This window comes from Pristiophorus japonicus, chromosome 4, assembly GCF_044704955.1.
Source record: "Pristiophorus japonicus isolate sPriJap1 chromosome 4, sPriJap1.hap1, whole genome shotgun sequence".
NCBI classification, from domain to species: domain Eukaryota; kingdom Metazoa; phylum Chordata; class Chondrichthyes; family Pristiophoridae; genus Pristiophorus; species Pristiophorus japonicus.
This window is the reverse complement of record NC_091980.1, coordinates 275,012,429-275,027,620: the sequence shown is the minus strand read 5'-3', so window position 1 is coordinate 275,027,620 and position 15,192 is coordinate 275,012,429. Positions and strand designations below refer to the sequence as shown.

Below are 15,192 nucleotides of genomic sequence, written 5' to 3'. Positions count from 1 at the left end.
ATTTCCCCATCTAGTCAGACAGCTTATTTCCCCATTTCAATAGTTTTATAACAAATAAATAGTGTTCAAAGAAGATGGAAAAAAAAGCATGTTTTTTAATACCCCTGTGATTTATCTCCCGGGTTACTCGCAGCAGTGTCCAGGAGATTCATGTTTAATTCCAGGACGGTTGGCAACATATAACCTTAAATGACAGCACAACTGAGATTAGTTAACAGAGTTGTCTATTTTGTTAATCCAATTGATTGAAAACAATAACGAGCGGTTCCACGTAATAAACTGCAAAATAATGTGAAAAACGACTATTTTAAAGAAAACAGACTTTAACAGTTTTAACAATCTCCTAGTTGAAAAAAAACCCGAACAATAACTTTTTACAATGAGGCAGCTTTAATCATTCGTAGCGCACGGTGTGAATCCATATCTCACCTTTACATGGCATTGGTTGAACTAGAAACCCATCACCCCCCCCAATAGCAGATGTACACTTTTTTTATATTTTTATTTTTTTAAGCTTGATACATTACAACAGTTTACTGAATGGTTCTCTAAAAAAAACAACACCCCTCCTCCCATCCTTTCCTTTCCAGATAATTGCCGTGGTCAGGGATTTGCTGATAGGGTTTAACTGGTTGATACAAGTGTCAGTCTGTGGCGATTTCCTCTTTGACTGGAACTGAAGCGGAGACTGCGCAGACTGACAATCCGTGCGAGCAAAGGAGCCAGGGGGGGAATGCGGAGTACAGTAACGCAGGAAGGTAAGGGTGCGTTTGGCTCATCGCACCGTGCACAAGGATTCAGCAAATCCCTATTTAATACAGTCAGAGTTACAAGTATTAACTTCAAGGGAGAAGAAAAAGGCGCAAAGCTGTGTTTAAAAGGACGTGAGCTGGGTTTACGAGTCTGTTTTCAATACAGTAGGGAATACAAGGATGAGGAAACGAAACGAAACAAATGTTGTACATTGGTAATCTGCAGACAGCTTTCGTCGGATTTCCTCTCGTTTTAAAAATATGAAATATAAATAGTTCGTTACTATATTTACTCGTATTTTATAAAAATGAACAAAACAACTACTAGTCATCCCTAATCGGTATCGTACAATAACAGGGAGGAGGGGGAGGGATGATCTCGTTTTATTTAACATTCACAGGGAATACATGTTTTAATCAAACGTGCTTTGTTGCAAGTGTTTACCAGCACAGTAGGCAGGGTTCAATACTCGTGCTTTATTTCCAACTGCAATCAGAGGGTGATCAATTTCTTGTTTGAGTAAAAAAGAAAAGCTGCAAATCTCAAACAAGAATGTTGGAAATATACAGTGGGCCCTTCAGCGTGTGAAAGTTGGTAAGGTTGATGTTTTGTATAAAGACCTTTGGTCAGAGCGCTTTTATATTTACAAGTGAAACATTACTCTTGATTGATTAGCATAGTGTAGCTTTCAGTAAGTTGGACGGTAAGCTCCTTTTGTACAGATCATGTAATGCAGAATGTAGAATTCCACTCAAGTAAATCGCTTGGGTATCTCTTTAAGGATGTAAAGTCTAATTATTAAGTAGGCTCTTGGTGAAGTAAGTGCTCATTTGCTTTTGAGGCTGAAAGTTATAACCTTGGCTTTTAAAAGTGTTGGCAATGTCATTCAGATTACATTCTTGCAGTTGTGAGAAATTATTGCTTGTCCTTTTATCCTTTTTTTGAATTTGAAGTATGACACTTAAATTTGTTTGATATTTATTTGAAGTGTGACAGTAAGGAAATATGTGCTAGATGTACTGCTTTTATAATAGGTGATTTCCAGTCATGTTACTTGTGGTTAACTCTGATGTGTTGTTTTATAAGGGTAGGAGTCTTGTACCACATGTCATGTTTTGGGATTATTGACTATCTGGCCTAAAATAAATTTTGGTTTGATTTTATGTTAAGATGGTGCTATTAAGTTAAATTAGCTCACAATGCATTCAATCCCCACAACATGCAAACTGCTGGAAATGCAGAGTAGTTCCAGATGAAACATTTGTCAGAAATGGTGCTTCTCACTTCTTGTCAGTTTGTAACAATGAGGTTCAGTATCATTTACACAATATTTGGGTGCGGGGTGATGTACACCTAGGAGGGCAGTGGCAGGTTTGATTTAGAAGCGCAGCTGGCCAATCACCAACCAGTTTTATCAATCACTGATTAGGTCTCAGTGGAGAATTGCAGGCAATTCTGGGCACCACGCATTAGAACGGATGTCAAGGCCTTGGAGAGGGTGCCGAGGAGATTTACTCGAATGGTACCAGAGATGCGGGACTTCAGTTATATGGAGAGACTAGGGAAGCTGGAATTGTTCTCCTGGGAGAAGAGAAGGTTAATACAGGTGTTCAAAATTATGAATAGTTTTGATAGTTCCTCCTTGTTTATGCTGTTTCCTGTGGCAGGAGGGTCAGTAACTAGAGGATACAGATTTAAGGTAATTGGGAAAAGAACCAGAGGTGAGATGAGGAGAATTTTTTTTACTTGAAGAGTTATGATCTGGAATAAACTGTGCTGCCTGAAAGAGTAGTCAACGCAGATTCAAAAGTACATTTTTTAAAAGGGAATTGGATATACAGTATACTTAATAAGGAAAAAAATTGCAGAGCTATGGAAAAAGAACAGAAGAGTGGGACTAATTGGATAGCTCTTTCAAAGAGTTGGTGTAGGCACATCACCATCATAGGCAGTCCCTCATAATCGCGTAAGTCTTGCTTTCATTCTAAAAGTGAGTTCTCAGGTGGCTGTACAGTCCAATGCGGGAATTACAGTCTCTGTCACAGGTGGGACAGACAGTGGTTGAAGGAAAGGGTGGGTGGGGAGTCTGGTTTGTTGCACACTCCTTCCGCTGTCTGCGTTTGATTTCTGCATGCTCTTGGCAATGAGACTCTAGGTGCTCAGCGCCCTCCCGGATGCTCTTCCTCCATTTTTGGGCCGGGGATTCCCAGATGTCGGTGGGGATGTTGCACTTTATCAAGGAGGCTTTGAGAATGTCCTTGAAATGTTTCCTCTGCCCACTTGACACTCACTTGCCGCGTAGGAGTTCCGAGTAGAGCGCTTGCTCATGCGGAAGATGTGGCCCGCCCAATGGAGCTCGTCAAGTGTGGTCAGTGCTCTGATGCTGGGGATGTTGGCCTGAGCGAGAACAGTGACGATGGTGCTTCTATCCTCCCAGTAGATTTGCAGGATCTTGCGGAGGCAGCGTTGGTGATACTTCTCTAGCACTTTGAGATGTCTGCTGTACATGGTCCATATCTCAGCCATGTAGGAGGGTGGGTATCACTACTTGAAGGCACTATGGGCCGAATGCCAACCTGTATGATTCTACGATTCAATAAATACAGCTCTGGTTATCTGAAGTGAGGTTTTTGTGTTCTGGAACATAAGATAGTCAGCTGAAGCTTGTTGTGGGAAACAGATGCTGCCTGACCTTCAGGATATTTCCAGCATTTTCTCTCTCTTATTACAGAAGCAGGTTTGAGATGAGTAATTGCAGATGTTTGCTAGTCTCGGAAGTGAATTTAGCCCATTAACGGTGGAGTGGCATGACTTGTTACTTTCTATGTCAATAGATTGAAATTCATTGACAACTATGCCTTTTTTGCTCATATTTACATCTAAAATAAATCTGCAAATGGCCTTGTCTAACTGTTTCAGTCCTTTTTCAGGACGATAGTATAAATGCACATGGGTAGGGGAAACATCGAAGATTACAGTATTCAGTAATACAACAAATAAATATTACTTATTTATCCAAGTCTTGCTAACATATGACTGGGCAGTATAGAGAATGCAAGATCTGCTTACAAGAGGAACCAATGATGCTGATCCCAAGAGAATATCAAGTGCAGACCAGAAATTTGTAAACCATGCAATAAAGAATGTGTTGATTTAAGGGCAGAAAGTCTTGTAGCCATTAAGTGCTGGGTGATTTCATAGAGGTCAGCTAGGAGGCTGCAGACATTCTAGCTCTGATTGTCTCTGGACAGTTCTTTTCTTTATACTATGGGCTAGGAATTTGCCGATTTTTATGACCAGGTTTTGGCGAAAAACTGGTCAGCGGGAAATTCGATAGGGAAGAAACTGTATTGCAGCCTTGCCAGCAGCAGAAGACCTGCAAAAAAGGGTAAGTTGAAGTTTTTATTTTTTAATTCTTTTTCAGCGATTTAGTAAGTGAGGGTTTTGTGAATGTTTTGTGATTTTTTTTTTGTTTCCCCCCCCCCCCCGCCTCCCAAGGCCTCTCTCTTGCAGCGGTCTCGGACTAACATTGCCGAAAATCGCGTTTTGTGCCGCGAATCCTTGTGCAACGCCGATTTTTACCGCTGTGCAAATTAAAGGCTGAATATCCGGCCTACCAAATTTGAAAAGTGACGGTCAGGGAATGCAAACTAGATGCACCATCTTTTATAATAGCCAATCCCCAATGATATTGCGCACGCTAAGTTGAAGGATATCCTGTGTTTTAACAGGAGGGATGTATGGCATATCGGGGCCACTGATTTATAGTGACCGAACAAGTGAACTAGCTTTTGGTGTTTTGGAATTCATTGAAGTTCTGAATTCCCTGATTTGGTCCATTTTTCCCTGAAGACTGTAAATTCAGTGGCTCTGATAATGATTATGCACATTCCATTAGCTAGGTACTCCATTTTTAATCTCTTACCTTCTCTTTAAACTGAAGCTACACACCAAACATGTGTAAAGATGGGGGGAATGCTGGATAAATACGCCGCCGTCCAAAGGCCGGGTTACTAAATTGAACAGGATTTACTGTGATTGTCTGCGCGGTCCCTGGCCTGCGAGCACCACCGGAGCAGGCCGGGGAGCGGAAGGAGCAGTGTGGCAGCATACCACTCCAGGGAGCAACACGTGCTAGAGCAGGAGAACAATGGCAGCGAAGAGTGACATCATCAAGGTCCAGGTTGTGGGCAGGTACTGCAGGAGCGGCGAGGTCGGGGCGAAGGAGCGGCGAGAGATTGTAGAAGGATGTGATCGGGGCCCAGGAGAGCCGAAGCCCACACTGTGATGTGTGCACGCACTATGTCCGTGCAGCAGAGCAGGTCTCCAGTCGTCTTGGTTAACCCTTGCTACTGGACCAAGACCTAGCTCTGTCAAGCCCGTGTGGTGGCTGGTGTGCAACGGTCACCACACGTTAAAAAAAAAAATCCAAGCACAGGCATTTCCCACCCTTCCAGATTTATTTCGGACTTGAATTTTAGGTCCATCATTGAAACATCTGTGTACTTTTTGATGTGGAAGCAAATCATCCTCGATTCGAGGGACTGCCTATGATAAGGATGGGGTAGATACATGACATTTAATAGCGCTGGAAGCACTGGAGGTGGTCTTGGGCTGTACAAAATTGATTTGGGTCCTCTAAATTTTCTTATATACTGGGCGGGCTACACACTCCTGAGCACTACTTTTTTGTCCATGGGCATTTTACATTACCCGTTGGTGCACGCCACGACGAAGTTGTGTGCAGCCTATTTATTTCAATGCGCGGTACATTCCAGAGCTCTTCAGTACAGCCCTGACCGTGCATCCAGATTTGCAGTTGTCTGCTGCATAAACTTTCCATAATGATGAACTACCCCTTATCACTATTTCTGGCCTGTTTCTGTACTGTACACACTACATAATCTCTCCCATCTCGAATATACCCAACAGTCCCGCAATCCTTATCACCACCAACCTTACTACTACCATCCAATTACCTTCCTTCAGTCCAGCCTTATGGGTTTCTCCCTCACTTCACTACAAATATATTGCCATCATAGTGCAGGCTAAAGTCCAATTCCACAGAAGCATGCTCAACCATGTTTATCGGCATTCGCCACAGATTAAACTTCATCATGCATTAGCTCTGACAGTTCAATACTGCAAGAATGTGTGCTTTGTATTTCCCAAGTATATGCCTGATATCCGATGCTAAAGAAATGTTAATGGGCTCAATTTTCCCTAGTGATTTGCACCGTTTTTTGGTGTTCGCCGCTTTTTTTGGCCTAAATTTTAAAAATCCAAGTTTCCATCATCTTTGTGCGGCAGTGTAAATCAGTTAGTTAACGATTTCTTAGGTTAGTTTTTTTGTGTCATGGGGGCGTAACCTGATGTCTGTTTCAGTTTTTCACAATTATAGAAGTTTGACTCTCGAGAAACCAGTGCACATTAAAAAAAATCGGTGCAGAAAAATGCCATTGTTTTTGTGCAAAGTTTTGGAGGGAGTCAAAAACACACAAATATCCATAATCAAGCTTAAATTTTTAAAACTTAAAACGCAAGAAATGGAAGTTTAATAGAATTCTTTAAATTTTCATTTTTTTAAAAACTGACACACCACCACAGAACATCTCCAAACCGGGCTTGAGGGTCGGAGCATCGACCGGCAGAATCGATCCCTCACCCGGACACGGGCTCGGCGCTCGCTTGAAAAGAAACCCAAGGGGGGAGGGTGGGGACCTGTGGAAGGCGAACGGCAGGCATGAGAAGCCTACATCATGCATGAAATGAAACCCAGGGGGGTGGGGCAGGGAAGCTGTGGAAGGCGAACGGCAGGCATGAGTAGCCTATGCACCAAATGAAGCCCGGGGGGGGAGGAGGAGTCCCCGATCATTGCGCCTGCTCAGACCTGGCTATGGTCCATACTAGGGCGTCGACCTTGGGAGGGGTGGGGGGGGGGGGGAGAGAATAAAGAACCTTGTCCTGCCTGTCATTTTGAGCTTCTAGCAAAGGTACAATTTAATCATGGGGGCAATACTGACTATCGTACCTTGTGCAAGCTTTCTGCATGATGGTGCTGCGAAGGAGATGATTGATTCAATGTCATCGCATGAGGAACCTTAGAGCACGTAGGATGATGGGCAGGAGGCCTTACCCATATCGGGTATATCGAGACAGGCATTCGTACCTGCACCTGAGTGATGCAGACTGTGTCAGAAGGCTGCGTTTCCGCAAAGAAGTTGTAACAGACCTGTGAGTAAAAGCAACCTAGAAGCGTCAGGGGGACTGCTTTGTCAGTTGAAGTGAAGGTTACAGCTGCACTTTCATTCTATGCATCTGGATCTTTCCAGGCTACAACTGGGGATGTGTGCACCATTTCTCAACATGCAACACACATCTGCATTCGGCAGGTGACTGCTGCACTATATGCCCAAAGGAATGACGACATAAAGTTCCCCATAACCGCCCAGGCAATGCGTGAAAGGGTTGTTGGCTTCTCCAGGATTGCTGGTTTCCCTGTAACCACATCACCTTGCGAGCACCTTTTTTGGAGGATTCCGAGATGTACAGGAACAGAAAAGGCTTCCACCCCATTAATGTACAGCTCGTTTGCGACAACATGCATCGCTTCATGCCAGTTGATGCAAGATACCCTGGGAGCACCCATGATGCATCCATCCTATGCGAGAGCATTATATCTGCCATGTTTCAGCAGCAGCCAGAAGGGCAGAGCTGGCTACTGGGAGACAAAGAGTATGGCCTTGCACCTGGCTCTTGACGCCCCTAAGCGTAACCCGGATGGAAGCTGACCGGGAATACAACATGTCGCCCATTGCGACGTGCAGCATAATAAAGAGGACCATTGGCGTCTTGAAAGTGTTTGTGATGCCTGGACCACTCTGGAGGCTACTTGCAATACTCCCCTGAGATTGTCGGTCAGTTCACTGATGTGTGCTGCATGTTGCATAACTTAGCCATCATGAGGCAGCAGTAGCTGATAGTGGAAGGCCCACCTGAGGTGAGAGTGGCTGATGATGACTAGGAGGAGGACGAGGAAGCCATGCAACTATCTGAACCCTGAGCACGACGGCGGTGGATAGCCCCTTTAATGATTGCTTGGGCCTTGCGCCAGCAGCTCATCCGTGAACGCTTTGCTGCCTGAAGGCTCAGCGACAACTATTCCACATGGACCATCTTTACTGTTTGGACCTGTTCCATAATGTTCTGTTAATGGAACAAATGATGGAATTGATTCTTGTTTACTTCAAAAAGTTGTTAATAATGGAAATGATTCAGTTATAATGTAAAATATATTTTATTCAAAAGTTTAACAAACATTTGTTTGTACTTAACTTAACTTTAAATAAAATATTCTTGTATCAAACTTTAAAGTTTTCAGTTAACATCGCTTACAAACTTGTAAATTTACAAAAAACTTTTAATTTGAGAACAGTTAAAACAGTAACAACAACAGCAGCAGAAAAGAAAGGCTGCAGCCATCTCTCCTCCACCTTATTCTAAGATCGCCCGCTGCGCTTGCTTTTGGTGACTCCACCCCTGCCCGCAGACGGTGGCGCAGCATTTCTCGGGTTGGTACCAAGCTTATTCGTTCGAACATCTCTGGTAATGCGCACTCCCTTGATTTGGAGGGGGCGCGGAGGGGGGGGGGGGCGGTGGCAGGCAGTAATGTGGTGGTCCCGGCTTGGGCCTCTTCAGAGGCTGTTGTGGGGATTTGGGTGGGAGTGGGAATGGCAGTTGATTCTGTCAATGGGTGTGGGGCCTCGTTGTGTTCTGTTATTGCAGCAGCTAACTCCGACATTCCTTCCCTCGTGCCCTGACAGTGTCTCAACTACCTGAAATATTCCCTCCCTCATGTTCACTGACAGCGTATCAGCTACCTGCGACATTCCCTCCCTCATGTTCTCGGACAGTGTTCCCATTTCTCGTGAGAGTGTTGTTACTTCTCCCGACTTCATCACCCACCCCACTGATGGTGTCCAGGAGTGATCGGGTAAGGTCAGTGCTCTCCGCACTCATTGGCATCATCTGAACCACATCTGTTAGATCCTGCACCTCAGGAGAGCGCTGTCGAGCTCTCTTTCCTCTCCTTCCCCTGGGTGTGCAGCATCAGACGGTGGAGCCCTGGGTGTGCCTCACTGCACCCCACTGGAATCCCCAGCCTCGGACGGTGGGAAACCACGGAATGTCCCACCAACATTCCAACCACTCACGGAAGGGGCTGCCACCTCAATGTGTGGCACCTGCACCACCTCCAGAGTGAGTACAACAGTGGGGCCTTCATCTATCCCCTCTCCCTCAGCCCCATGCTCTTGGTCTGGAAGGTGGGATTGGAAGATGTTCTCCTCTTCAGGCTCGTCCGTGTCTGAATCTTCTGCATTGTCCGGGTTGGCCTCGAGTTCTGCAAAATATAACAGACCAGACAAATGGTTAGCAGCAAGGAGGGGGCAGGGTGGCTTGAGTAGGCTTACACAGCGCAGGCAGCAGGCTGATTTTGAAGGACCATGATGAATGATAGAACATTGCATCAACCAAAGCATAGCTGACGGAGACATCCCCATGAACCGAAGCATGGCTAGCCCGCGTAGTACTTAACATTTAGCAAAGCCAGACTCTGGCATTTGCAGGACTTACCCTCTCCCTCGAGTGTGGGCCCAGCTTGTGCAGTGGTGGTTACTTTTCTCCAGGCAGGACCCTGTCTTCCAAGGGTGTCAGTGGCTGCAGGTTTGCCGGGCCTCCTCCTGTTCGAGTTCTTTCTCGTTTGTTATGCGCCACTTTCCTCTACAAAGAAGAAATTTTAACTTTTTAGAGTTGATGTCTTTCTGTTGGGTGGGACATACAGCTGGTCACATTTATAATTGCAATTCCATTGAATAAATGAAAATATTACTTACACTAACTACTTGACAAAGGTCCACTTTTTCCACAGGCCTCCAGACCTCGGGGTGGTCACCATTGCACAGTAATCTTCTGCAAGTTGGTTCCAGCGTTTCTTCATTTCTTTTGGTGGAACTTTTATGTGACCTCTGCTGGTGTCCAGCTCGTGCCATCTGGCCTCAATCACAGTAACTAGTGCCTCCACTTCATCCTGTAAGAAATTCTTGGTCCTTGTGCCGTGTTGCATCTGGTATTGCAGCTCCAATTTTTCCATGAGAATTAAAGTTCTCTCACACAACTGTCTCTTTAAAAATGGCCAAATGCAGACCGGGAGCTGTACTGGGCATGTGCATCCATAGGAATCACGTCAAAAACTTTCCTTTTTTTTCGCACATTTGCAGAAGTGGGGGGGGGGGGGGGCATCATTTTTTTGGCAGAGACATTAGGCTCTATCCCCTGAGGCTACAGGACAGGCTGCGCGGCACCAATTTCAAAAAATAGAACGGGGAAGCTTGCTACTTTTTTTGGAGTAGTTGGGGCCCAAAAAAATGGCATAACTCTGGCAATATGCCAAAAAAACAACATTGGGGAAAATTGAGCCTAAAATTTCCGACTGAAGTACACTGCTCACAAGGTGATTTCTTGCCACAAATTGTTCTATTTAAGTATTCTCTGCTATAATTGTGTGCGGGAAATGTATCCAACTGCAGCTCCTGACAGACCGCATTGCGACACTGAAGCTGTGCATGGATTCACTCTGGAGCATCCGCAATACTGAGGATGTCGTGAGTAGCACATTTAGTGAGTTGGTCACACCGCAGGTAAAGGTTACACAGGTAGATAGGGAGTGGGTGACCATAGGAAGAGCAGTGGAAGGAAGGTAGTGCAGGGGTCCCCTGCAGTCATCTCCCTCCAAAACAGATGTACCACCTTGGGTACTGTTGGGGGAGATGGCTCATCAGGGGAGGGCAGCAGCAGCCAAGTTCATAGCACCATGGGTGGCTCTGCTGCGCATGAGGGCAGGAAAAAGAGTGGGAGAGCTATAGTGATAGGGGATTCTATTGTAAGGGGAATAGGTAGGCATTTCTGCGGCCACAAACGAGACTCCAGGATGGTATGTTGCCTCCCTGGTGCAAGGGTCAAGGATGTCTCGGAGCAGCTGCAGGGCATTCTGGAGGGGGAGGGTGAACAGCCAGTTGTCATGGTGCATATAGGTACCAATGATATCGGTAAAAAGCAGGATGAGGTCCTACAAGCTGAATTTAGGGAGTTAGTTAAATTAAAAAGTAGGACCTCAAAGATAGTAACCTCAGGATTGCTACCAGTGCCACGTGCTAGTCAGAGTAGGAAACAGCAGGATAGTTAGGATGAATACTTGGCTTGAGGAATGGTGCAAGAGGGCGGGATTCAAATTCCTGGGACATTGGAACTGGTTCTGGGGGTGGTGGGACCAGTACAAACCGGATGGTCTGCACCTGGGCAGGACTGGAACCAATGTCCTAGGGGGAGTGTTTGCTAATGCTGTTGGGCAGGATTTAAACTAATAGGGCAGGGGGATGGGAACCTATGCAAGGAGACAGAGGGAAGTAAAATGGGGTCAGAAGCAAAAGGTATAAAGGAGAAAAGTAGAAGTGGAGGGCAGAAAAATCAAAGGCAAAAATCAAAAAGGGCCACATTACAACATAATTCTAAAAGGACAGAGTGTTTAAAAAAACAAGTCTGAAGGCTCTGTGTCTCAATGTGAGTTAATTCATAATAAGGTGGATGAATTAACTGCACAGATAGCTGTTAACAGATGTGATCTAATTGGGATTACGGAGACATGGCTCCAGGGTGACCAAGGCTGGGAACTCAACATCCAAGGGTATTCAATATTCAGGAAAGACAGACTGAAAGGAAAAGGAGGTGGGGTAGCGTTGCTGGTTAAAGCGGAGATTAACACAATAGTAAGGAAGGACATTAGCGTAGATGAGGTTGAGTCTGTATGGGTAGAGCTGCGGAATACCAAAGGGCAGAAAACGCTCGTGGGAGTTGTGTACAGCCCACCAAACAGTCATATAGTGAGGTTGGGGATGGCATCAAACAGAAAATTAGGCATGCATGCAATAAAGGTACAGCAGTTATCATGGGTGACTTTAATTTCTATATAGATTGGGCTAACTATTGTGTTCCTAACACAGATGAGACTGCACACAGGGAGGTTAAAGTAACAGTGACCTCAGTCTTTATTAAGACACTCCAGAGTGAGGAACAGGTCTTAGGGGCCGGCTTATATACAGTGCTCCCAAGGGATGCTGGGATTCCTTGGGACTTCAGGGGATGCACTCCCTGGTGGCGGAACATGGGAGTGCATGCTTTACAGATACACAACACTAACCAAACTGGTAGCAATACGGTGGAGGAGGATTTGCTGGAGTGTATAAGGGATGATTTTCTAGACCAATATGTCGAGGAACCAACTAGAGAGCTGGCCATCCTAGACTGGGTGTTGTGTAATGAGAGAGGATTAATAAGCAATCTTGTTGTGCGAGGCCCCTTGGGGAAGAGTGACCATAATATGGTAGAATTCTTCATAAGATGGAGAGTGACACAGTTAATTCAGAGACTCGAGTCCTGAACTTAAAGAAAGGTAACTTCGATGGTATGAGACGTGAATTGGCTAGGATAGACTGGCGAATTATACTTAAAGGGTTGATGGTAGATGGGCAATAGCAGAAATTTAAAGATCACATGGATGAACTTCAACAATTGTACATCCCTGTCTGGCGTAAAAATAAAACGGGGAAGGTGGCTCAACCATGGCTTACAAGGAAAATTAGGGATAGTGTTAAATCCAAGGAAGAGGCATAAAAAGCAGCAAACCTGAGGACTGGGAGAAATTTAGAATTCAGCAGAGGAGGACAAAGGGTTTAGTTAGGAGGGGGGAAATAGAGTATGAGAGTAAGCTTGCAGGGAACATAAAAACTCACCGCAAAAGCTTCTACAGATACGTGAAGAGAAAAAGATTAGTGAAGACAAATGTCGGTCCCTTACAGTCAGAATCAGGCGAATTTATAATGGGGAACAAAGAAATGGCAGACCAATTGAACAAATACTTTTGGTTTGGTCTTCACTAAGGAAGACACAAATAACCTTCCGGAAATACTAGGGGACCAAGGGTCTAGCGAGAAGGAGGAACTAAAGGAAATCCTTATTAGTCAGCAAATTGTGTTAGGAAAATTGATGGGATTGACGGCCGATAAATCCCCAGGGTCTGATAGTCTGCATCCAGAGTACTTAAGGAAGTGACCCTTGAAATAGTGGATGCATTGGTGGTCATTTTCCAACATTCTATAGACTCTGGATCAGTTTCTATGGACTGGAGGGTAGCTAATGTAACCCCACTTTTTAAAAAAAGGAGGGAGAGAGAAAACAGGGAATCATAGACCGGTCAGCCTAACATCGGTAGTGGGGAAAATGTTGGAATTAATTTATTAAAGATGAAATAGCAGCGCATTTGGAAAGCAGTGACAAGATCGGACCAAGTCAGCATGGATTTATGAAAGCGAAATCATGCTTGACAAATCTCCTAGAATCTTTTGAGGATGTAACTAGTAGAGTGCACAAGGGGGAGCCAGTGGATGTCATGTATTTAGACTTTCAAAAGGCTTTTGACAAGGTCCCACACAAGAGATTAGTGTGCAAAATTAAAGCACATGGTAATGGGGATAATGTACTGACGTGGATAGAGAACTGGTTGGCAGACAGGAAGCAAAGGGTAGGAATAAACGGGTCCTTTTCAGAAAGGCAGGCAGTGACTAGTGGGGTAGCGCAAGGTTCAATGCTGGGACCCCAGCTATTTACGATATACATAAATGATTTAGACAAAGGAATTGAGTGTAATATCTCCAAGTTTGCAGATGACACTAAGCTGGGTGGCAGTGTGAGTTGTGAGGGGGATGTTATGAGGCTGCAGGGGGACTTGGACAGGTTAGGTGAGTGGGCAAATACATGGCAGATGCTGTATAATGTAGATAAATGTGAGGTTATCCACTTTTGAGAACAAAACAGGAAGACAGATTATTAGCTGAATGGTGACAGATTAGTAAAAGGGGAGGTGCAACGAGACCTGGGTGTCATGGTAAATCAGTCATTGAAGGTTGGCATACAGGTACAGCAGGTGGTGAAAAAGGCAAATAGCATGTTGGCCTTTGTTAGCGTTAGTGTTTTCTCAGAAGAATCACTCAACACTCAGAGTCGGTTCCAACGCCTGGCGGCCTTTATTACGCTCAGCGGGGAGGAAAACTCAGGACCGTATCCAGGTTTCTCTCCACAGAACAAAGGGTTACATGCACCTTTATATGTTTTACAACAGTTACAAACAGTTTACTACAGCTACACAGCCCATCACGGCTGGACACAAGCCAATCACAACGATTATAGATTACATATAGGTTCTTTTAACCCAATAGAATTCCCCTCGTGTCTCGGGAACCATATGTTCGATTATTGTCAGCTTGGGCTGATTGATGACTTTACTATAGGAGATAGGTTCTCTCACTAGTTCTTTCTTCTTGGAGAAATAATTGGTTTATAACCTTGTTTACAGGAGATGGGTTCTCTTATCTCTTTCTTCCTGGGGAATTAATTGGTTTATGGCCTTGAATACGGGAGATGGGTTCTCTCCTCATTATTCTTATCCTGCATCCAAGGCATTCCTATAGTGGGCCTCACAGGGTTATTGCTCGGTCATTGAACATTCAACAGTTCACAGCTTGACTACCTGATTTCCCATCATGCCTGGGCAGCCATTTTATGTGTGGCCACTTTAAACTTATATGCGGTTAGATATATCTAGCAGGTGCCTAATGCCTAGTGTTCTGGTATATTCTAAAGGTGCCTACCTCCTACAACAGCCTTCATAGCAAGAGGATTTGAGTATAGGAGCAGGGAGGTCTTACTACAGTTGTACAGGGCCTTAGTGAGGCCTCGACTTGAATATTGTGTACAATTTTGGTCTCCTAATCTGAGGAAGGACATTCTTGCTATTGAGGGAATGCAGCGAAGGTTCACCGGACTGATTCCCAGGATGACAGGACTGACGTATATGAAGAACGACTGGATCAACTAGGCTTATATTCACTGGAATTCAGAAAAATAAGAGTGGATCTTATCGAAACATAAAATTCTGAGGGCATTGGACAGGTTAGATGCAGGAAGAATGTTCCCGATGTTGGGGAAGTCCAGAACCAGGGGTCACAGTCTTAAGGATAAGGGGTAAGCCATTTAGGACCGAGATGAGGAGAAACTTCTTCACTCAGAGAGTTATGAGCATGTGGAATTCTCTACCACAGAAAGTTGGTGAAGCCAGTTCATTAGATATATTCAAAAGGGTGTTAGATATGGCCCTTACGGCTAAAGGGATCAAGGGGTATGGAGAGAAAGCAAGAATGGGGTACTGAAGTGTATGATCAGCCATGATCATATTGAATGGTGGTGCAGGCTCGAAGGACCGAATGGCCTACTCCTGCACCTATTTTCTATGTTTCTCTGAAGCAAAGTGTTTCAGCCTTTGCATGTTGA

The 15,192-nt window shown here is 44.7% G+C and overlaps 1 protein-coding gene across 2 annotated transcripts in view; it reads left to right on the top strand.

Annotated features, from left to right (window-relative positions):
• Positions 1 to 656: 656 nt before the first annotated feature.
• The window catches only part of lgmn (legumain), a 75,543-nt gene continuing 61,007 nt past the window's right edge, over positions 657 to 15,192 (top strand). Inside the window, exons 1-2 of one of the 2 annotated variants that reach the window (XM_070879498.1) lie at positions 702 to 758; positions 10,341 to 10,415. In XM_070879498.1, coding sequence (XP_070735599.1) covers positions 10,411 to 10,415 — 5 coding nt within the window. In that variant the 5' untranslated portion in view covers positions 702 to 758; positions 10,341 to 10,410. Of the gene's footprint in view, positions 759 to 10,340; positions 10,416 to 15,192 lie in introns of both variants that reach the window. The other variant, XM_070879500.1, reaches the window with a different exon arrangement.